The sequence below is a fragment of the Mirounga leonina genome, unplaced genomic scaffold (genome assembly GCF_011800145.1).
Source record: "Mirounga leonina isolate KUSES-001 unplaced genomic scaffold, KU_Mleo_1.0 Mir_150, whole genome shotgun sequence".
NCBI lineage: Eukaryota > Metazoa > Chordata > Mammalia > Carnivora > Phocidae > Mirounga > Mirounga leonina.
The window spans coordinates 9,275,259-9,299,387 of NW_023270374.1; the positions used below are offsets into that span (position 1 = coordinate 9,275,259).

The following is a 24,129-nucleotide window of genomic DNA, read 5'->3' on the forward strand; positions in this document are numbered from 1 at the left end:
TTTGTTATTTTTCAAAGCAAGGCTGACATGCACCACATACAGAGAAAAGTCATTTCGAATCAAGTGCATCAAGCAGAACGGTATTAATTCACAAAGAGGCTTTTCAGTATTTCATAGAAAGATTTACAATTAGCTGTGGTGACTAATATGTGACCCACTATCACAGACAGTATTTTGGATGCCTCCTTTGTAAGCTTTTATGAAAGAAGACTTGTCCATCATCTGAATAGTTACTAGCTAGAGGAAAAGCCCCTTTGTCTCTCTTACAACGACTACCTTTCTAATTAGGACTACAGGTTTCTCCTGCTATGGGAAAGTAGTGTTCCTATGAAACCTATCCTTAAGCCGAAATGGTGTAATGCAAAGAAACAATTACCGTTAATTTATATGGAAATATTTTTGAGCCTTCCCAGACCCTTTTCTGATACCACAGGGCACATCTTGCTAATGGATGCACAAAATAAAATAAGATAAAGTACAGATGCTCACAGACACAGGTCAAAGCTATGGTATGGTGGCTTGATGCTGAGACTCTTGAGTGTAGTTCTCAGGGAAGGAGCTGGGAGGGGCCATTCTCCTAGGCTTGCAGTTTTCCTAAAAGTGAAAGCCCTCTTCGGATTTCTTTAGGTTAACAGTAGCAGGTACTAATGTAGGTCTTTCATAAAAGCAAAGTGGCGTAATGCAATTTCAAAAAGCAGGGATACCTGTATTATGTTGAGAGCCTACTTTGATCCTCTGTATGCAAACATGACTAATATGGGGCTATTTTTCTCCCCCTCTCCCTCCTGTAAGCCATCTTGCCACATAGCCTGGCAGAAGTGAGGTTGGAGATTGACATCCAGGATTCATGTGCAGCAGAATCAATCTGCCTTTCAAATTTTCCATTGTATAGCCTGTTCAATGACAGCACCAGCGAAAAAAAGGGGTTACCTGTGTTGAGGTGTCTTCGATCTGGCCAACAGCTAGATTTTTAATATCTTACTATTGAAATGGAAAGTAACTTCATTGTTCGTTTTAAGGATAAAATCTTACAACCAAACAGCAACCAAAAGGCATAATGAGGCAAAAATGAAAACACAATCTAATCATAAAAAAAAGTTTAAACAAATTCAGGAGTGGGGCTATGATATTTACTCCTCATTCTCTTAGTTTTGTTCTCAAAGATTTCTTTCCTTTTCCTGCAGTTTTCAGGCAGAGAACTCCCTCCCCCATTACTACCCCACCCACATTTAAAATGAAGAAATAAAAATGGCTGTCGTGGATGATAAAGAGAACACCCCGACTGAAATAATTCCAATCTCCACGGGTCCTAACAGGGAATTAGGTCTCTTTCATCTTTGTGCATTAAGAAGGCCCCATCCCTCGTCTCCATCATGTTGTTTTCAACTGTAACTCATTACTGAGCATGAGTAGCACTAACATTTAGGAGTCACAGGAAAATGGGCTCCTAGCAGATCACTCTTGTCCAGTCCTTCACAGAATGATGGCGACTTTCAATTAAGTTATAAAGATGGCATGAAATATAGAAACTATCAGTATTTGTATGACATCATTTCACGGATCACTTAAAATGGGACTTTTCCTTGTTTTTCTAGAAAGCGATGTGTAATGGCAGTAGGGGACATATCCATTTCCATATCAAGCTGTAAAGTAACAGCAGAAAGAGAAATGGCCATGTTCCAAAATCATGAGGTCCCTTAAAAATCATTGCTGTTAGGTTGGCAAGCAGTTTTTTTTTTTTTTTTAATACAGGATGTTAGAACATATTACATATGCAGAAATAAAACTTGCTAATGATTTCAATATGCCAAATAAGCCATCCAGAGGGGCAACAGATTCAGAAAGGCCAAAACAAAATTCATAGAAAGAGAAGAAGGTGAATTTTCCATAGAGGAAAGAGCAAAACTGAAGAACTCCATGGAATATTTAGAAAATAGAACACCCTTTGATTTTAGAAATACCCAATTTGATCTGTTACTTTTCTCCCTCCACTAAAAAATATATTTATATATTTATATATATATAAATAACTTACAATTCTAAAGACCTTATAAGGAAGGTGGATTTGACAAGATATGCAAGAAGCGATATCAGTTTCCTCAGAAAAAAATAGACTGTTCTTAGAACCTCGGGAAGCTGTGGGAAGCGGGCATTTTGCCTCGTGAGGGTGGCTGTTGATGTTGTCTCTGGGACAGACATTTGTGGCGACTTCTGACTTCCTCCTTGGCTCCTCATCCCTTGTGCCCTCTGTACCACTGGAACCTTGGCTTAGTAATGCTGCTTCTCCCCTTCAAGGCCATAATCAAGGGATTTCTGGGAGAGGGGATGAGCTATCAAAGTAGTTTTGGATTTGGCATGAACAAAGCAGACTATTAACTGTAAGCAAGACCTCTATTTGCCTCTAACTTTAAATGAGAATCTTTCTGTGGGCCCTCAAACCTTGGGTAAAGACAAAAGGTTCTTTTATGAAAAGTGTATATAAAACAAGAGATTTCAAGTAGAACTTTTAATATTCATAGGCATATGTTTGGATTCTAAATGTAGCAGCCCCCTCTCTTAACTAAAACACCTCGAAGAGTGTCATCCCTTCCAACTGTGTCATTAAGAGTCACATCTCACTTGGTGGGCTCTATGCTGAAGCACACAATAAAGATCTCATGAACCAGATGAGCTGTGCGGAAGGTCAGGGCCGCAGAATGCACCTGCAGCCTGGCTGGGAAGGGAAATCCCCAAAGGCTGCTAGCACGTGCCTTCATGGTAACGCCTCTACATTCTGCTCTGGATGAAATCCTCCTTCCACATTCCTCATTTAACCACCTGGAACAGAATTGTACCCTGGGAATCTCTGAATAAAATACCATTTTCAATTCATTGTCCTGACCTTTTTCCAAGTGATTTCTGAGCATTTTGCCCATTTTCCTCTCCTGCCTCCTTTGTCTGTGGATTATACTGATCTTGAGCTTGAGGATTCCTGAAATTTAGCCTGCAATGTATCAAACGATCATCTTGTCTCTTTCTTTGAAGAAACCACTGTATCGACCAGCTTTGTGAAATAATCGAGAAAGCAGACAGGGGCCAGGATAAACATGTGAGTGTTACACCGTGCCACTGTGACCCTGGGAAAAGTCGTGAGAGAAAAAAAAGAAATTACAGGGATAGCGCCTGAAAGATGCATTAATGTGGGGCCCCTCACCAAGTTCAAGGAAACTTTTTTTTTCTTTTTTTTTTTTCTTTCTTTTTCTGCAGGTAAACAGAACACAATGCAGCTGGAGAAATTAGAGCAAAGGATTCCCTGTCCTTCCGTGGGACTTGCCCCCCCCCCCCCGACACACCCACCCTGCTCTACAGCTTTCACTACTGTCTTCCTACACCCACCCCCCCAGGGCCAGGAGAGGCCTGCAATGCCGAGGACCGTGATTGACTTCCATTTCTTTGTTCCTTTGCTTCATCTTGTGCCCCTGCCAAAGACAAGGAGAAACCATTTGTTAGATGAAAGATCATAGATTTCATAGATTTAGCAAGGAATATCTTTTTAACACAGTCATTTAAATGTTTTGTACCCCTCAAACAAGCCTAGGAATATCTTCTTTGACTATCAAAGAGCTTTAGATATTGGAGCTGTAATTGCCAGCACAGAGTATCTTTAAAGAGCGTATAAATCACTGCTAATAAATGTATGCCACATTTTGACGATTTGCTTCCACTGATGGTGGCGATTAACTCAGCTCTTCAAAGTATTCTTTGAAAAACCTAATCTTGAATTGATGAGTCCTCCCTTCTAGGGTCCATTCATACACTATAGTTTCCAGGGCTTACCACAGGAACAATGACAACAATTTACATAATGCTGATTTGCAAAAGTCATTGGTGGCTATCCCACCACTCTGAGGTCTTATTAAGTCTCTGCTGTGTTCCCCACTTGTGAGAGAACTCTGAGAAGATACTGTGCCTTAAGATAGTCTTTATTTTTTTAGCTTTTAGAAGATGAGGTATAATCCACATAGAAGGAAATGCACAGATTTTAAGCATACTTCGGTCTGTATGAACAAAGGCATTCATATAACCCACACCGATATCAAGATATAAAACATTGCCATTACCTCAAAAGTTTGCTTTTGCTGGAACCAGCACTTGATCTGATTTCTATCATCATAAATTACTATGTGTCTATACAGAAGAACTGGAGCAGATGATCTCTGAGTTAATTTTCTATCTGGTGTTCCTATGAATCTTTAAAAAAGTACTCTCTTTGAGGTGTGTGTGTGTGTGTGTGTGTGTGTGTGTATAAAAGCAGTATCATGCTTGCTGCAAACAGCATTTAAAATAAACAAAAGTAGGTGAGAAGAAAAAAATCCTACATAATCCCTCCATTGATGATAATTTCTGCAGTTAAGATTATGGAGTATTTCCTTATAGTATTTTTTCTAAATCTCTTATAGATACACAACTATAAATTTTAATCTTAAAAATGAAAATTGTTAACATAAAGAAACTTACAAAACAGTATAATATACCTAGAATATATTCCCTTTCCAGATTTAATTATTTAAAGTATTTAAAGATAAATTAATTTAATTTACAGATAAGTTAAAACTATTTCTCTTCCTTCCCAGAGATTAACAAACCCTGATATCAGTGTGAATCAACTTGCATGTTTTTTTATTTTTACACAAATACATATTTACAAATACACACATAATAGAAAGTATGTAGTATTACTTCGTGTATTATAAAAAGTAGTAAGTAGTAATTTTGTTTTACCCTGTTTTTAGCCACCCACTAATTATTATTATAAATTCATAATCAATATATATTTTGAGTTGCCTTTGTGTTTAGCATTTTCCTTGGCTTACAACTGTTTCTTGCACCTTACGCTTTCCTCTGGGTTCAATTTCCTTTTTACTGTTGTGCATCCTTTAGTAGCTTTTAAAGAAAGGGTATGTGAAGAGCAAACTTTTCTTTTTTTTCCTGAAAAATGGCAGTTATTATCTTCTTTTCTTTTTTTTTTAAATGTTTTATTTATTTATTCATGAGAGTCAGAGAGAGAGAGAGAGAGAGGCAGAGGCAGAGGGAGAAGCAGGCTCCCTGCCTAGCAGGGAGCCCGATGCGGGACTCGATCCCAGGACCCTGGGATCATGACCTGAGCCGAAGACAGACGCTTAACCATCTGAGCCACCCAGGCGCCCGCAGTTATTATCTTCTTAAATGATAGTGAAACTAGTATAGAACTCTATACTGACAATTGTTTTTACTCATGTTTTGAAGACTCAGAATTATTCTACTATCTTCTGAACTAAATTCCCGATGTTGGGAAGCCTGCTGTCCATGCCATACTTATTTCTTTTTAGGTTAACTCTCCTTTCCCTCTAATTGTTTTACTTTTTTTCTCATTGTCTCTAGTATTCTGCAATGCCTGTGTTGGGTTTATTTTAAACATGTCCTTGTGACTTATTATTCTTCTTTTAACTAAAAACTCATGACTTCTATCAATTTCTGATAAATCCTCAGCCACTATTTTTCAAATACTATCTACTGTCTCCTTTCAGAACATGTACTGAAGACAAACACGTTGGTCATTCTCCTTCCAGCCCTCATGTCTCCTCATGTGTCATTCATATCACTATATGTTTATTGGCTTTTTCCAAATTGTTCTTAATTTTTCATAGTGTTGTCCTTTTCTTACGGTTTTATATCTGCTTTTTATCTTTTTTGTCATTTAAATGTACATATTCTGTAAAATCGTCAGAATTTTCTACTCTCTCAAGTTTTCATAGTGCTAATCATCCTGTCATTTCACCTACCAATTCTCACTCATGGTGGATCACTTCCTTGTGTGTTTTGTAAGTCTTAAAATTGTGAATTCATCTTCAGAGAATTTTTTTTCTTCTATGGGAATTCCAGCTGATAGGTTCACATTTCCATTTGTTATCTATAGCAGGAGTAATAATGGTCTATAATCAACTATTAATTATATGGTCTGTGTATTGCTGTCTAACTTTGGGTGGCATAAGTTTGCAAATCGAATTCATGGTGCATTTGTGTTTTCTACTTGTCATAGGAGCCTTTTTCCTTCCCCACACAGCACTCTGGGCAGACAAAAGTGTCCTTGTTAACTTCTTGAGCTAGAAATCCCAGATTTATCTATGTAAAGGTATTAGTTCTAACATCTCCCCTTGATTGGCTCCAGGTCCCAGGTGGGCATTAGAATGCAAGGATCTAGCCATAGGGCCTGTCTCAGATCAACGACCAATCTATAGCCCTCAGGGCAACTCCATCTTCAGCTCACCACACTATTGCTTTGGCCTTCAAATTCCTCTTTATTTCTGGCACCTTTGCTTTCATGTCAGTTGAACTGTGTATTTAAACATTTTTTTTTGTTATAATTTATCTCTCATTTCTAAACATTTGTATTGGGAGATGTTCTGCATTATCCCACCTTTTCAGTTACCTGTTGCTACATCACAAACCACCCCAAAACTTAGTGGCTAAAAGCAAAATGGTTTATTATTTTTCATGATTTTATAGGCTTGGGCTCAGCTGGGTAGTTTATCTGCTCAAGGTATCCACTGGGGCCAGAACATCCAAAATGGCCACTCAGTTTCCAGAATCTCTCTCCCTAAGGCCTTTCTCATTCTATAGTAGAGCTTGAGCTTCTTACAGGATTGTTGGATTCCAAAGGCAAGCATTCTGAGAGTGTAAAAATGGAAGTTACAAATCCCCTTAAAGTGTACCTTGGTAACCGCCACACTTGGACTGCCATGTTTCTCTAGAACCAAAGGTGCAGATTCTATAACTACTTTTACATGACCTCAGATACCTGTCGAAAGATTATTTTTACATTTGCAGAGTGTTCTATTGATTCACTGTCATTCCCCTATTGTCATTTATGATAGTCCTGATTTTTTACAATTATAAATTATACAACACTAAATATTCTTGCATTATATCTTGGAACTCTGTAATTCTAACTTGATTTCACTGTATTTCTTTAATTTCCTTGAAGGTGTGATGCACAGAACTAAAGGCTCCTTCTTCCTTTTGAACTACCACATAACCTCTATAAATTCAGCTGTGTAAATATTTCTGTGGGGATCACTGAATTTCCTTGGGTCATACTGTTCTCTGTGACAACTGTGTTTAGCAACTCACTATTGTTTAGGGAGCAGTAGGGTGTCATCAAATAATTTTGTCCTGGGAGTGTCTGAACTTCCATTGATCATCCAAGTAACCCTGTGCAAGTCACTTCTCCTTCCTGGAACTGAGTTTCCTCAAACTAATCTTGAACTTTAAGTTTTGACAACTTATTCATTTGGGTAAAAGTACTGATTCATATTTATGGTCAAGGAAAATATTTTGACATTAACCAAGGAAAACATTTATCTGTGTACTTTACGTAGATATTGATCACACAGGAAAATCATAGTGTCTGTAAGAAAAATTCTAGACAAGAAGTCTATAGTTTGTTGGCAACAAAAGGGCAAAAGGTAAGGCAACACTGAGGAACTTGCATTTAAATTGTTCAGGTTTAGTCTCACTTCGTTACTTTTTAATGGAAACTTCTCTACCGTATCATTTCTGCAGCTTAGCAGGATAATTTTAAATACATGAACAAAGTTTAAAAAAAACAGGAAATGTAGAAAATATGTAAGACCATATTTGTATGAGTTTTATTTTTTTAGCAGTCCTATGCTATACGTGTGTTACACAAATGCTATTATATTTAGTTTCAAATGATGTTCAAGACCATGATGGGAAGAACAGGTGCCTACTTTCATATATTCTCAAACTTCGTTCTGCTGTGATGCTGGAGCTCAAGAGTCTGGTGCAACATGGTCTTCTGGGTGAGGGTAGAGACCTACCACGAAGATGCAGGGAGTGCAAGAAGGTGCTGAGAGGCAATGGTGCTAGCACAATTGTGTTTTACACTGGATGACCCACCATTCATCTATCCCATAGGATTTTTCCCAGTTAGTATTTTCAGCTCGGAATCAGAATAGTGAGCTTGACTTCTCTGCTCTAATCCCTCTCACCAGCCCTCAAGATACGGAAAGGGGTTATAGACTGCTCATCATTTTAGATAAATTTCAGTCTCTGCTGAGAGATTTAGAATGTTGGTTTGGAAAAACTTCTTTTTTTTTTTTTTAAAGATTTTATTTTATTTATTCATGAGAGACAGAGAGAGAGAGGGAAGCAGAGGGAGAAGCAGGCTCCCAAGGAGCAGGGAGCCCAATGTGGGACTCGATCCCAGGACCCTGGGATCATGACCTGAGCTGAAGGTAGACGCTTAACCATCTGAGCCACCCAGGTGCCCTATTTGGAAAAACTCTTAAACGTGATCTGATCCAAACTATGATTTTCTTGGGGAGTTCCCTGAGGCTCATTCAACTCAACAAACCCTGTGCAGACACACAGGTCCACAGGTCGTGGAGTGACAGCATACGACACAAATCAGGCTTCTTTCTGCCTAAACACACCCAAGTGCCTTTCCGCATTCTCCAGGGCAGAGATTTAGTGTTATGCTTAAAAACAGATATACTGTTTTAAACAACTCAGCAGGTAGCTTCTGGAAAAACAATGCTTCACAATCAGCTTGGGGTTGCTGAAATAATTTGATCCCTCCAGGAGGTTGGGAGGTTAGATGGATGGAAACATTTTTTTCCTGTTGTCAAAACTCAGAAACAGGGAACTGCACATTTGAATATGCTGTGGCTTATCTTTTCCCCTCAAAGGATGGTAGGCTTCTTGGGGTTATCATGGCTCCTTCCGCTGTATCATTTGGTATAAGGATTTTTAAAGTTTAGCCCGAGCCACACTGTGGGACTTGGCAGAACTGAGGGAAATCCAATATGCCATTTACAAACACTTCCCATGGCTGGTTTAATCAACTGAAAATCCCACTACAGGGGCAACTTACCTATTTAGTTAATCTTCTTGCTGACTCTCTGTTGGGTCATTTACACTGTCAACCTGACTATTCATTTCAACTGTAACCAGAAAGGAAAACAAAAAAGGTTAAATCTTTATTAAACCCAAATCTCTTGAACACATTAAAATGGTCTGTGAGTTGTTACATTCCTGATCTCCTATCTTATACCTCTTTTCAGTTCATTTGTATTCATTCAAGATTTGGGGAATAATTCTTGTAGATTTTTACTGGCAGGGGCCAGGGAGGGCAGAATTGCCTCTTAAAGAACCGTGGAAGCTGAGTTGTCATATTATACCAGATTTTTGGGTTGACATTTTGGGTGTATTTATTACCATCCTGAGGAAAATCCAAAGGCCTTAGTAGATGTCTAAGAAAAGAAAAAGAAAACAAAGCAAAACAGATCATTGCCATGTAGAGAGGTAAACAGCTCTCTCTGAAATGGCAATGTCAGTAGGCCTCTTTGGTTTGCTAGGTTTTCAAGTCTGAATTTCAAAATAGACTCTGTAAACTTGCCAGTGGGTGCATGCAGCAGCAGTGGATGCCCTGCAATAGAAAAGCAAAACATCCCACCAGATCACACAGCAATGATAAAAACATGTGCTTTTACTTTAACTGTGTGTATTGTTCTATGCGAGCATTTGCGTAAAAATAGAATGCATAATTAATGCCATTGTCCAGAAGTATTCCAGAGCAGGCAAAGCAGTCACTCTGGAAATTTTCAAGGGTCAGTAGGTTCAATTAGATGGATATTTTTAAAGCATCAAAGCCCATATTATAAACGGAGAGACAATATACAAAGGGAACAATGGTCAGACCATATATAACAATATAACTGACAAAAAACCTCTGCAGCAACTAGCCTGGGCACCCCAACCACAGCCTCTGTAGCAATCAGCATAGGATGATCAGGACTTGGGCAGTGACTGCCAGCTTCACTCTAGTTTGCCCTGTGATTCCAATGCAGGACCAGAGAAAGCCAAATATGTTCCCAAACCAGTCACCCACTTCAAGTTTGCCCAAATCCAGCTTCCCCATGCCAACCAACAACCTCCAGTCAGAGGAGGCTTGAAGTCTTTTCTTAACTATAAAGGTTTCCCACTTCCTGCCTACCTTTGAGCCCACAACACAAGTGATAATGGCTGACACCCTGGCTATTGTACCTGAATAAATAACCCCTGTTTGTTCTTGTTTGGGTGTTCTTCATTTATTTGCACAAAATCAACAGTCCAAAGCTCTTTTTATCAAACAGGAAAATTTGATTAAAGTAAAATAGTGGCAGATGCTGGTTTTCACACTCCAAAGAGGCTTAAAAGAGGGAATGACATTGAAGGGCAAACCACCCAACTCTTTCTCAAGGAGGAAGGTTTTAAAAGCAGGTCTCTGCAAATAATAGCAGAGAACTTCCCTAATTTGGGGAAGGAAACAGGCCTCAAAATCCAGGAGGCATAGAGAACCCCTCTCAAAATCAATAAAAATAGGTCAACACCCTGACATCTAATAGTAAAACTTACGAGTCTCAGAGACAAAGAGAAAATCCTGAAAGCAGCTCAGGACAAGAGATCTGTAACCTACAATGGTAGAAACATTAGATTGGCAACAGACCTATCCACAGAGACCTGGCAGGCCAGAAAGGACTGGCAGGATATGTTCAGAGCACTAAATGAGAAAAATACGCAGCCAAGAATACTATATCCAGCTAGGCTGTCATTGAAAATAGAAGGAGAGATAAAAAGCTTCCAGGACAAACAAACACAAAAAAAGGAATTTGCAAACACGAAACCAGCCCTACAAGAAATCTTGAAAGGGGTCCTCTAAGCAAAGAGAGAGCCTAAAAGCAACATAGACCAGAAAGGAACACAGACAATATACAGTAACAGTCACCTTACAGGAAATACAATGGCACTAAATTCATATCTTTCAATAGTTACCCTGAATGTAATTGGGCTAAATGCCCCAATCAAAAGACACAGACTATCAGATTGGATTAAAAAACAAGACCCATCGATATGCTGTCTGCAAGAGACTCATTTTAGACCCAAAGACACCCCCAGATTGAAAGTGAGGGTGTGGAAAACCATTTACCATGCTAATGGACACCAAAAGAAAGCTGGGGTGGCAATCCTTATATCAGACAAATTAGATTTTAAACCAAAGACTGTAATAAGAGATGAGAAAGGACACTACATCCTACTTAAAGGGTCTATCCAACAAGAAGATCTAACAATTGTAAATATCTATGCCCCTAACATGGGAGCAGCCAATTATATAAGGCAATTAATAACAAAAGCAAAGAAACACATCGACAACAATACAATAATAGTGGGGGACTTTAATACCCCCCTCACTGAAATGGACAGATCGTCTAAGCAAAAGATCAACAAGGAAATAAAGACCTTAAATGACACACTGGACCAAATGGACTTGACAGATATATTCAGAACATTCCATCCCAAAGCAACAGAATACACATTCTTCTCTCGTGCCCATGGAACATTCTCCAGAATAGATCACATCCTAGGTCATAAATCAGGTCTCAACCGGTACCAAAAGATTGGGATCATTCCCTGCCTATTTTCAGACCACAATGCTTTGAAACTAGAACTCAATCACAAGAGGAAAGTCAGAAAGAACTCAAATACATGGAGGCTAAAGAACATCCTACTAAAGGATGAATGGGTCAACCAGGAAATTAAAGAAGAATTAAAAAAACTCATGGAAACCAATGAAAATGAAAACACAACTGTTCAAAATCTTTGGGATGCAGCAAAGGCAGTCCTAAGAGGAAAGTATATAGCAATACAAGCCTTTCTCAAGAAACAAGAAAGGTCTCAAATACACAACCTAACCCTACACCTAAAGGAGCTGGAGAAAGAACAGCAAATAAAGCCTAAACCCAGCAGGAGAAGAGAAATAATAAAGATCAGAGCAGAAATCAATGAAATAGAAACCAAAAGAACAGTAGAACAGATCAATGAAACTAGGAGCTGATTCTTTGAAAGAATTAAGAAGATTGATAAACCCCTGGCCAGACTTATCAAAAAGAAGAGAGAAATGACCCAAATCAACAAAATCATGAATGAAAGAGGAGAGATCACAACCAACACCAAAGAAATACAAACCATTATAAGAACGTATTATGAGCAACTCTATGCCAGCAAATTAGATAACCTGGAAGAAATGGATGCATTCCTAGAGATGTGTCAACTACCAAAACTGAACCAGGAAGAAATAGAAAACCTGAACAGACCTATAACCACTAAGGAAATTGAAGCAGTCATCAAAAATCTCCCAACAAACAAAAGCCCAGGGCCAGATGGCTTCCCAGGGGAATTCTACCAAACATTTCAAGAAGAATTAATACCCATTCTTCTGAAACTGTTCCAAAAAATAGAAATGGAAGGAAAACTTCCAAACTCGTTTTATGAGGCCACCATTACCTTGATCCCCAAACCAGACAAAGACCCCATCAAAAAGGAGAATTATAGACCATCATCCATTGATGAACATGGATGCAACAATTCTCACCAAAATACTAGCCAATAGGATACAACAGTACATTAAAAGGATTATTCACCATGACCAAGTGGGATTTATCCCTGGGCTGCAAGGTTGGTCCAACATCCACAAATCAGTCAACGTGATACAATACATAAACAAAAGAAAGAAAAAGAATCATATGATCCTCTCAATAGATGCAGAAAAAGCATTTGACAAAGTACAGCATCCTTTCTTGATCAAAACTCTTCAGAGTATAGGGATAGAGGGTACATACCTCAATATCATAAAAGCCATCTATGAAAAACCCACAGCGAGTATCATTCTCAATGGGGAAAAACTGAGAGCTTTCCCCCTAAGGTCAGGAACATGGCAGGGATGTCCACTATCACCACTGCTATTCAACATAGTATTGGAAGTCCTAGCCACAGCAATTAGACAACAAAAAGAAATCAAAGGCATCCAAATCGGCAAAGAAGAAATCAAACTCTCACTCTTTGCCAATGATATGATACTTTATGTGGAAAGCCCCAAATACTCCACCCCAAAACTGCTAGAACTCATACAGGAATTCAGTAAAGTGGCAGATATAAAATAAATGCACAGAAATCAGTGGCATTTCTATACACCAACAACAAGACAGAAGAAAGAGAAATTAAGGAGTCGATTCCATTTACAATTGCATCCAAAACCATAGGACACCTAGGAATAAATCTAACCAAAGAGGCAAAGAATCTACTCAGAAAACTATAAAATACTCATGAAAGAAATTGAGGAAGACACAAAGAAATGGAAAAACGTCCCATGCTCATGGATTGGAAGAACAAATATTGTGAAGATGTCAATGCTACCTAGAGCAAGCTACACATTTAATGCAATCCCCTTCAAAATACCATCCACTTTTTTCAAAGAAATGGAACAAATAATCCTAAAATTTGTATGGAAGCAGAAAAGACCCTGAATAGCCAGAGGAATGTTGAAAAAGAAAAGCAAAGCTGGGAGCATCACAATTCCGGACATCCAGCTCTATTACAAAGCTGTAATCATCAAGACGGTATGGTACTGGCACCAAAACAGACACACAGATCAATGGAACAGAATAGAGAGCCCAGAAATGGACCCTCAACTCTATGGTCAACTAATCTTTGACAAAGCAGGAAAGAATGTCCAATGGAAAAAAGACAGTCTCTTCAACAAATGGTGTTGGGAAAATTGGACAGTCATGTGCAGAAGAATGAAACTGGACCATTTCCTTACACCACACACAAAAATAGACTCAAAATAGTTGAAAGACCTAAATGTGAGACAGGAGTCCATCAAAATCCTAAAGGAAAACACAGGCAGCAACCTGTTCAACCTCAGCCGCAGCAACTTCTTCCTAGAAACATCACCAAAGGCAAGGGAAGCAAGGGCAAAAATGAACTATTGGGATTTCATCAAGATAAAAAGCTTTTGCACAGCAAAAGAAACAGTTAACAAAACCAAAAGACAACCGAATGGGAGAAGATGGTTGCAAATGACATATCAGATAAAGGGCTAGTGTCCAAAATCTATAAAGAACTTATCAAACTCAACACCCAAAGAACAAAGAATCCAATCAAGAAATGGGCAGAAGACATGAACAGACATTTTTCCAAAGAAGACATCCAAATGGCCAACAGGCACATGAAAAAGTACTCAACATCCCTCAGCATCAGGGAAATCCAAATCAAAACCTCAGTGAGATACCTTCTCACCAGTCAGAATGACTAAAATGAACAAGTCAGGAAACGACAGATGTTGGCAGGGATGAGGAGAAAAGGAACCCTCCTACACTGTTGGTGGGAATGCAAGCTGGTGCAACCACTCTGGAAAACAGTATGGAGGTTCCTCAAAAAGTTGAAAATAAAGCTGCCCTACAATCCAGCAATTGCACTACTGGGTATTTACCCCAAAGACACAAATGTAGGCGTCTGAAGGGGTACGTTCCCCCTGATGTTTATAGTAGCAATGTCCACAATAGCCAAACTGTGGAAAGAGCCAAGATGTCCATCGACAGATGAATGGATAAAGAAGATGTGGTATAGATATACAATGGAATACTATGCAGCCATCAAAAGGAATGAGAGCTTGCCATTTGCAATGACGTGGATGGAACTGGAGGGTGTTATGCTGAGTGAAATAAGTCAATCAGAGAAAGACATGTATCCTATGACCTCACTGATACGAGGAATTCTTAATCTCAGGAAACAAACTGAGGGTTGCAGGAGTGGTGGGGGGTGGGAGGGATGGGGTGGCTGGGTGATAGACATTGGGGAGGGTATGTGCTATGGTGAGCACTGTGAATTGTGCAAGACTGTTGAATCACAGATCTGTACCTCTGAAACAAATAATGTAATATATGTTAAGAAAAAAAAAAAGAAAAAGAAGAAGATAGCAGGAGGGGAAGAATGAAGGGGGGGAATTCAGAGGGGGAGACGAACCATGAGAGATGATGGACTCTGAAAAACAAACAGGGTTCTAGAGGGGAAGGGGGTGGGAGGATGGGTTAGCCTGTTGATGGGTATTAAAGAGGGCACGTTCTGCATGGAGCCCTGTATGTTATGCACAAACAATGAATCATGGAACAGTACATCAAAAACTAATGATATAATGTATGGTGATTAACATAACAATAAAAAAATTTTTAAAAATAGGGGAAAAAAAGGTTTCTGTTCCACCTGCAAACTATCCTTGGTTTCTGGGTTTCTTTTTCTAAGCCCCAGGTGTAAACTGGCCAGATGCAGCAAAGCTACCTATATAAGGAGAATAATGCATGTACTTTCCAGCTTGGTCTACAAAATTACTGTAAGGTCGCCCATCTCCATGAGGTAGTGTGCAGAATAAAATATAGGAGAGCACCCCTTCTCTGTTTCTTCCTCCAACCCAAGGGTCACTGGTCCCAAAACCTAGTAATAAATAGCTTCCCATGATCAAATAAGTTTGGGAAAAGCAATGGTAAACAATGTTGGTAAGTTTCTTTACAGCTGAACCTTTTGAGAGCCTATAATATGCATGGAGAATCTCAGAGTGAGGAGTAAATGTTAGTATTTTCCATGTTTATTTCCCTTTTATTCAATGAGCATCGTATGGGCCTGCTATGCTTCAGAACATGTTTTGTAAAGAATTAGTTATGAACCATGTCTATAATGTCACAACCAGGCTGCGGTGGGTTTCATTCAACTGAGCATGACTAATATGTGGTAGCTTTTAATGGATCTGAGGTTGAAAAACATTATTCTCCTAGGTAATGCAACCTATGAGTTAAAAAAAAAATCCGTTTGTATGGAAGGGTTATGATGAAGGGAGGAAATTCAGGTGATGAAAAGCTTCTACCAGGGTGGAATACCTAGTACAGAAAACTCTATTTACAACCACCAAATAAATTCACCAAGTAACTTTTACCAGTTGAATTTTTGCCAAGGTCATTATCAATTCGAAGTAAGTTGCTTTTTGTCTTTCGATAAAATGAACCAAATAGCAAGGTATACATGAACGGTTGATCACTAACCAATTTTGGTTCTCCTGAGCTCTGGGGGATGGTGGAATCAAATATTTATTAAATCATATATTCCCAAATAATTGTTTTTTGAATGCAAGTAATATATTTTTTAAAGATTTTATTTATTTATTTGACAGAGAGATAGAGAGAGCAGGAACACAAGCAGGGGGAGTGGGAGAGGGAGAAGCAGGCTTCCTGCCGAGCAGGGAGCCCGATGTGGGACTCGATCCCAGGACCCTGGGATCATGACCTGAGCCAAAGGCAGATGCTTAACAACTGAGCCACCCAGGCGCCCGCAAGTAATATTTCAAAGCATTCCCAGCATCATTATATAGGGAGAGGGTATATTTATATTCCTTAGGCTCAGAGTATTCAGATGCCTTCAAAATGAGATGTAAATAAAGACAGACTTTTGTAAACTGATTTCTAAGGTGCTTTTAAAGATCCACTGTATTTTTGGTCAAGCCATCTGAAGTGATATAGTGAGGTAAAGTGATGAAGGTCCAAGATAACCTTAGCCCAAACTCAAGTCGGAGCTCTCCTGAATGTTTCCCTCAGTCCCTATAGAGCAGGGCTAACTTTGGGCAAGTACTTTTTGTGGAAGTAAGTGATACTCTCATAAAGTTCACCAGTTGAACTTCAGTCCAGTTTACCCTTGGAATTACCCACTATGGCCTCCAAATTACAAGGTGTGATTAACCTGAAGCACATAGTGTTCTAAAATAGCTAGCACCAGTTTTTTTTTTTTTTTAAGTCTGCTAATTTTATTAGTTCCTAGTAGAACATGGTTTTTGAACTTTACCTTGTTCTAACTGAATATGTTGCTTCATAGAATAGATAGCTCCTTTAATCCTAGAATACATACAGAAAATGTGTCAGATTTGTAGTTTGCATGAGCTCAAATAGCTCAGAACTTACCATCAGGACTTGGAGAGTTTTCTGTGTAGCCAGAGCCTTCGCTTTGCACAGGAACTCTAGGTGTGTCCTCGCCTTGAGCTGAAAGAAAGAAGATAGTCCTTGATTAATAGAGAATTAGAACAGCCTGACTGCCAATTGTTCTGTCATCCTCCATTGCCCTCTTAAATTTAAAAATACTCCCAGGATTCAACTTCTTTTGCAGAAAAGGTTAAGGGAGGAAATAGTGGGTTGAGCTGCCTGAATTCTTTCGCGCTGTCATCTAAATTCTCTTTAATTTCTGAGATAATCGCATACATACATACACAATTTCTCAAAAATCTGGTAGCATGAAAGCAGGAAAACTTGGTTTAATCAGAACAACCTACAATTTAAATTTAGGGAAATGTTTGTGTGTGTGTGTGTTTGTGTGTGTGTAAGTTTATGTAGCTTAACTTTTGAAGAGAAAAGGGAAAAAAAAAACCTGTTTTGCCTTAGGCATGCCTGAAAGCTGAAATATTCATTTCCCTGGCAGTGAGGTCTTTTTGTTTAAACACAAAATGAATGGCTTAGATACTTTCCTAGGAGATGGTCTCAGATGCTGCCATTTTGAATTGCTGAGAATCAAGTCTTTAGTTAATTTCTGTTATGATTGATCTTTATTTTGCACAGCTTCAGAGGGCTTGTCATCCATTTACTGTGGCTGAAGCTATACAACATGCTTCAATGTAGTAGTAAGTGGGTTGTTTTTTCTTATTGTGAGAAATTTCCCAGATAGCCTAAAGGACAATAACATCTTCCATCTTAGATAAATATCTATTACATTTTCACAACTTGAAGACCAAGGACATTTACAAATATAGATACAGATAAAGGTCTGGCAATCCATAACTTCAAAATTTTTATTATTTCTTATACTTTTTTAAAGTGGAAGGTTGGGTGTATTTTCATTACATGAGTACTTATTGAGCTCGGAGCATGTTAAATTTGGTGTGCTGTTGGTGAGGATGAAGCAAGGATGGTAAAGTTCCAGTTTATAATCTCTTCAAAGGAAGGTATCTTCAAAGACAGAACTTGCACTCTTGGCAATGATTTACTGAAGCTGACAATCATGAAGTAGGACTCAAAGATGACCAATCTCTGAACCCTGGTGGATGAACGGTAGGAAGGTTAGTACTTGAAGACATATAAAACAAACAGAGTGGGGGAAGATGAAGAAAGCCATTTTAGATTTGAAGTCTGAAGTGTAGAGCCACATAAGTGGTGATGCCAAACAAGCTTTTGCATCCAGTCCTGAGGAAGCAAATTGTGAATAGGCATGTGGGTATTTGCGAGATGTCAGTGTAGAAGTAACTTTGATGAGATGAAGGTAGATGAGAGAAATCAGGAAAAGGATAACAGAAGAAAAGAAATGACCGATTGATCCCAAGCCTACAAGTGAAAGTAACTGTGCCCATAAGTTGTTTTCATTAGTTCCTGAGGATGAGGTTTGGAAAGGGAAAATAAAACTTGAACCTTCCAACTGGACTTAAAACCATATCATATTCTTTCTCACTCCACCAATTGTAGAAAGTGGACCATTTTCAATTTCTCATCAACACATTCCTCTAGGCACAATTACAGATGAGATCACTGATGGATTTCTCTAAGCCTCAGAGCAGGAAATCTTGGTTAATTATGCTTCAAAATAGAATAAGGAAAAAATGGAAATATTTGATTTTATATAAACATAATAAGTTTTTGGATGGAAAAAACACCATAAGAAATGTTTAGAAGAAGAATATTATAAATTGAGGAAAAATACTTACACCTTTTATTATAGATGAAGGGTTAATATCTTTAATATTTAAAGTACTTCTAAAAAAGAGATTCTGGGTAGAAAGTTGAGCAAGAAATTTAACAGACAGTTCATAAAAAAATAAATAAATAAAAATGGCCTGTAGTCATGTGAAAGATGATTCACTTTGCTCATAATGAAAGAAATGCAAATTGAAATTACACTGAGAAAGGGAATTCAGCCTAAGGTGAATTATCATGATGTAGACTAACCCTTCTACCAGTAACAGTTAGAAACACTGGAGAGATTATTTAAGAAACTATTTTCACTCAGTAGAGAGCCATCAATACAGCACAAGCTTGAGGAGGTATAAAATGCTGAGTCTGACATTCCACATGTGCCAACAAGTTGAACAGAGCCTCCAGATGTCTTATGAGGCCTGAGGGGCGGGGAGGGGCAAAACGTGGAGATCAGGGCTAACCAAGGAAGAGGTGCCTAGAAAAGCATCTCAAGTCTTTTCTGGGCATCTGAAGGGCTATATTCTGGGGGCAAGGATGAACTTGATATAGACCAGCTCTTAAAAAAACTGAAGTCCTGTTTTTAATCAATTCAATCCCTGATTATATGGCAGTGCTCTGCTCAATCCTACTGGCCTGTCAGAAGCAAAAATAAATCCTTTCCAAAATGAGATAAAACCACCCAGAGCCTCAAGCTATCTCTACAGTTATTCACACACAGTGTCCAGCACTCAATAAAAAATTACCTGGCATTCCAGAAGAACAAGAACTAATCACTGAAAACCAAGAGAATAAGACAACATATAGAGACATGTTAGAGATCTAGATATCATAGACAGAATTTTAAAATAGTGATTAATATGTTTAAGAATTAGATGCCAATTTGGGGAATTTCCATGGCAAAAAAGTTTATCAGATAACTAGACACTATTTAAAATGTCAGACATGGGGCGCCTGGGTGGCTCAATTGGTTAAGCGACTGCCTTTGGCTCAGGTCATGATCCTGGAGTCCCGGGATCGAGTCCCGCATTGGGCTCCCTGCTTGGCAGGGAGTCTGCTTCTCCCTCTGACCCTCCCCCCTCTCATGTACTCGCTCTCTCTCATTCTCTCTCTCTCAAATAAATAAAATCTTAAAAAAAAGTAAAATAAATAAAATAAAATAAAAATTAAAATGTCAGACGTAAATTCCAGAACTGGAAAATATACTATAATTGAAGTTATTAACTCAGTAGGTGCATTTGGCAGCCATTAGACACAGCCAAAGAAGGGATTAGTAAACTGAAAACTAGATTAGAAGAAAATATAAAGTACAGATGAAAAATATAGAAAAGAGTTAGTAGACATATGATGCCACATATTATGCCACATAGTGTAATGTGGCAAAAGCAATATTTAAGATATAATGGCTAATTTCCCCAAATTAATGGGATATCAAACTACTGTTTTAAAAGTGCTCTGATCTCCAAGCAGAATTAATGCAAAGCAAATTTCAGTCAGGCCAGTCGTAAAACTGCTGAAAACCAATGTTAAAGAAAAAATATAAAATTATCTAGTGTACATCAAAATAGCAATGACAGGACTTACAGATGCCTTCTCAGCAAAAATAATGGAAGGCAGAAACAATGCAATGGCATCTTCAAAGTGCTAAATGAAAGATCACCAGTGTAAAATTTCATACCAAACAAAAGTGCCTTTCAAATTTGAATTTGAAATAAAATAATTTCAGGTAAGAAGAATCATAATTTGTTCAGGGACAAAAACAGTAGACCTACACTGAAGGAATAGTTTTCACCATACTCAAAAATCAATTACAGGTAAATTTTAGAACTAAGTGTGAAAGGTAACTTGGAAAAAACCTTCACATCATTAGGCAAAAATTTCTTACACAGGAAAAACAAAACAATAACCATCAGGGAAGAGACTGATAATCTGGACAACACTAAAGTTAGCATCATTGATTTATGGAAACACACTTAACATTAAGAAAGTAAAAAATAAGCCAGAGTGGAAGAAGATATTTGTGATATATATTACTGATTCCTGCACTGAATAAAAAGAAACAAATATACAAAATAACAGAGGAGAGACAGGGAACCCAATAGAAAATGGGCAAGACACAAACAAATATGTCATAAGAGGATATTTTGTTAGTCAATTTTTTGAATGACTTTTACCTTGGCTTTTTCATTATTAAAATGACTACAGAATGTTCTAACTCCTTGTCTAACTTATAAAATGTCTTAACTCCTTGTTTAACTCTCTGAGACACCATCAGAACTAATTAACACATAACAGTATTGTTATTTTTTATAAGAAATGATTACTCTGAAAGGGAAATTAATTGACCTGACACTAAACATTACTTCCCTTACTTTCCCTTCAGGGTTGTTTTTTGTAATGGGATCTAAAGGTACCTGTGGCTGATTCTTTCGTGAAATCTCTTTCAAGGTCATTACCATCAATGATAATAACCCTTGGTGATATTACTTTGGAGAAACCCCTGTGGCATCATGGAGAACTTTTTATCAATAGGCAGGATGCTAGTCAATTAAACAATGCTCAATGAAAATGATTAAGAATTGAGTGAGAGACAAAGGAAGAAGTTGAAGAAAGCAAAACCCAAAAGGCAGATCAAAAAATAGTGAACATTTAAGGTGCTTGCCTTACGTTTTGTCTTTTGAACCTTATTATTTTGTAATACAAAACATTCATATGAGAAATCTCAGATTATGTCACCATATCAGCACAAATTAGCATGAGATGCAATGGCAGGTTTGAGATCCATGACACAGAGAGATAAAAACAGAAATCAAAGTTGTAGCTCTCTATATTGCTTCATTCAAGCAGCAGCATCATCTGTCAGATCTGCTTCCAAAACACAAAGTGTGTTTGATAGACATTATTAATTAATTTAATATCATGAGTATGCAGGATATGTGCATATGGTATGAATATAGGACTGTGTGCAGTGAGTTGTGCAAGTGTGTGTGTGTGTGTTTGTGTGTGATGTATTTGGGAAGAGGGAGAGGAATGACAGACCTTTGTTACTCTGATGTGTGTGGTGTGGAACTGGTATTATCCTATCAGCTTTTACCCTCCTGGGCAATGTAACTGAGTGCCCCAGAGAAATGAGTCCATTTCATATAGACAACAGAATATGATCAAAACAAAAATGGCCTCTACAGCTTGTTTATTCCAGTCTGCCTGTCCCTCCCCCCACTTTGATTGCTACTGCTTGGAACACAAACAAGAGGTACATTTCAGGGCTCCTAGCAGGAGATGAAAGATGCTAAAATAGAAAGTGTCTGGGACATTCAGTACCTTTTTCATTTTCAATTACCAACAGCAACTGTCCTCCTCCAAACCTTTTGTAGGTCAGTTGTATTACATAAAAAGTAATAAATTAAGCAGGTCTCATCATAAAGAAAAGATACTGAGATGCTCATAGAATGCAGTTAACCAGATTTTTTTTTTTAAAGATTTTATTTATTTATTTGAGAGAGAGAGAATGAGAGACAGAGAGCACGAGAGGGAAGAGGGCAGAGGGAGAAGCAGACCCCCTGCTGAGCAGGGAGCCCGATGTGGGACTCGATCCCGGGACTCCAGGATCATGACCCAAGCTGAAGGCAGTCGCTTAACCAACTGAGCCACCCAGGCACCCTTAACCAGATTTTTTTTTTTTTTAAAAGATTTTATTTATTTATTTGACAGAGAGAGACACAGCGAGAGAGGGAACACAAGCAGGGGGAGTGGGAGAGGGAGAAGCAGGCTCCCTGCAGAGCAGGGAGCCCGATGCAGGACTCGATCCCAGGACCCTGGGATCATGACCTGAGCTGAAGGCAGTCGCTTAACCAACTGAGCCACCCAGGCGCCCTTAACCAGATTTTTAATACATAAACATGGAGAGATGTTGGAGGATCCTTCAACTTTTTCTTTTGAGATTTGTATTGACAATAAAATCCATGCAACAAATAGAATGACAAATAATTATTTCTCAGAGTATGTAGTTACATAGGTGTCATGACAACCATAGAAAGCAGGGCCTGTCTGGATTTAGAGTGGTTGATATTGACCCAAATTAAGGTGGTATTCTTGAACCATCTTGACAACTTTTGCCTTATCTATCTTCCAACCTTACCATTAATGTGGTGGATTAGATAATTATTCAGAAATGTTCATTTCCTATCTTCTACCATCACGGGAGTCTATGTCACTGTCCCTTGACATTGGACTTGGCCAGGGAATTTCCTTTGGCCATTGGGATATTAGGAGACATGAGTCAAACAGAGACTTGAAATACATTTGTATAGTTGGGGTTTGGCCTCTCATACTCCTGACTTTTACCCTAAGAGGAACATGCTTTAGGGAGCAGTTGATCCAAGGAGAGTAGGACCTGGATTCAACTCACAGCCTGGCTTCCTTCCGAACCCACACTAAATGTAGTTGATTCTCATATCCATGAACAAAAGATAGCTGATTATTGTTCTAAGCCCATAAGATTGAAGATGGCTTGCTATGCCACATTATTATGGTGATAGTTACCTCTCTTTTTTTTTTTTTTTAAAGATTTTATTTATTTATTTGACAGAGAGAGATAGCAACCGCAGGAACACAAGCAGGGGGAGTGAGAGAGGGAGAAGCAGGCTTCCCGCCAAGCAGGGAGCCCGATGCGGGGCTTGATCCCAGGACCCTGGGATCATGACCTGAGCTGAAGGCAGACGCTTAACGACTGAGTCACCCAGGCGCCCCTACCTCTCTTAATCATACATTTTAATCGACTCAATCCTGACATTGCTTCTTAATTTTGTCCCATGGCAATCATAGCTATAAAGTCATGAGCTTGATTTGTGCCTAGTTTTTTTAAACACATATTGATTCTTTAATTTATTTATTAATGTTAATTAAATTAATTAATTTGTTAAAGATGTGTTCTGTGGGGAGATTTCTGTATTGATTTTTTGGAACATGGTCTGCCCATTAGATCATCAGTTTTCCCTTCATTTTAGGGAGTTTTCTCTTCTATATGTTGACTTCTATATTTCAGGGATACCACCTGTTCCCACATAGAACAATTTATTCCCTCTCTCTTCTATATACAATTTTTTCTCGAATTGTTTTAGGGTTTCTGTGTTCTTTTTCACTGTGATCATCTCAAGCCTTTTTTCTTTGTCAGTAACTTGATCTTTGCTGTTCTTAATTGATTTATTTTACTAATGGTTGAAAACGTGTTTCCTTCATGCTTACATTTCAGATCATTATGCCATTTTATCACCTTAACTTCAAGATCTTTAATGTTCTTTTAATGTTCTTTTATACCTGTTATAGGGAATTTTAATCTTTGTCTGGAGTTATGCTTTGTTCCACAATAGCTTCTTCATCTGTGTTTTGCTGGCTTGCATGCTCACTGGCTTCCTACCTTCCTCCTCTCTGTCATGGCTTCTGAGTGCTTGCAGGGCGAGATGTGTAACACGTATTCACTAACATGCTTCTTCTTTCTCAA

At 38.4% G+C, this 24,129-nt stretch overlaps 1 protein-coding gene across 1 annotated transcript in view; it reads right to left on the reverse strand.

Annotated features, from left to right (window-relative positions):
- Positions 1 to 3,345: 3,345 nt before the first annotated feature.
- MACROD2 (mono-ADP ribosylhydrolase 2) overlaps positions 3,346 to 24,129 on the reverse strand; it is a 1,406,961-nt gene continuing 1,386,177 nt past the window's right edge. Inside the window, exons 14-16 of the mRNA XM_035005819.1 lie at positions 16,860 to 16,937; positions 8,915 to 8,984; positions 3,346 to 3,458 (exon numbers count right to left, since the gene is read on the reverse strand). Of these exons, the coding sequence (XP_034861710.1) occupies positions 8,923 to 8,984; positions 16,860 to 16,937 (140 nt within the window). The 3' untranslated portion in view covers positions 3,346 to 3,458; positions 8,915 to 8,922. The remainder of the gene's footprint in view (positions 3,459 to 8,914; positions 8,985 to 16,859; positions 16,938 to 24,129) is intronic.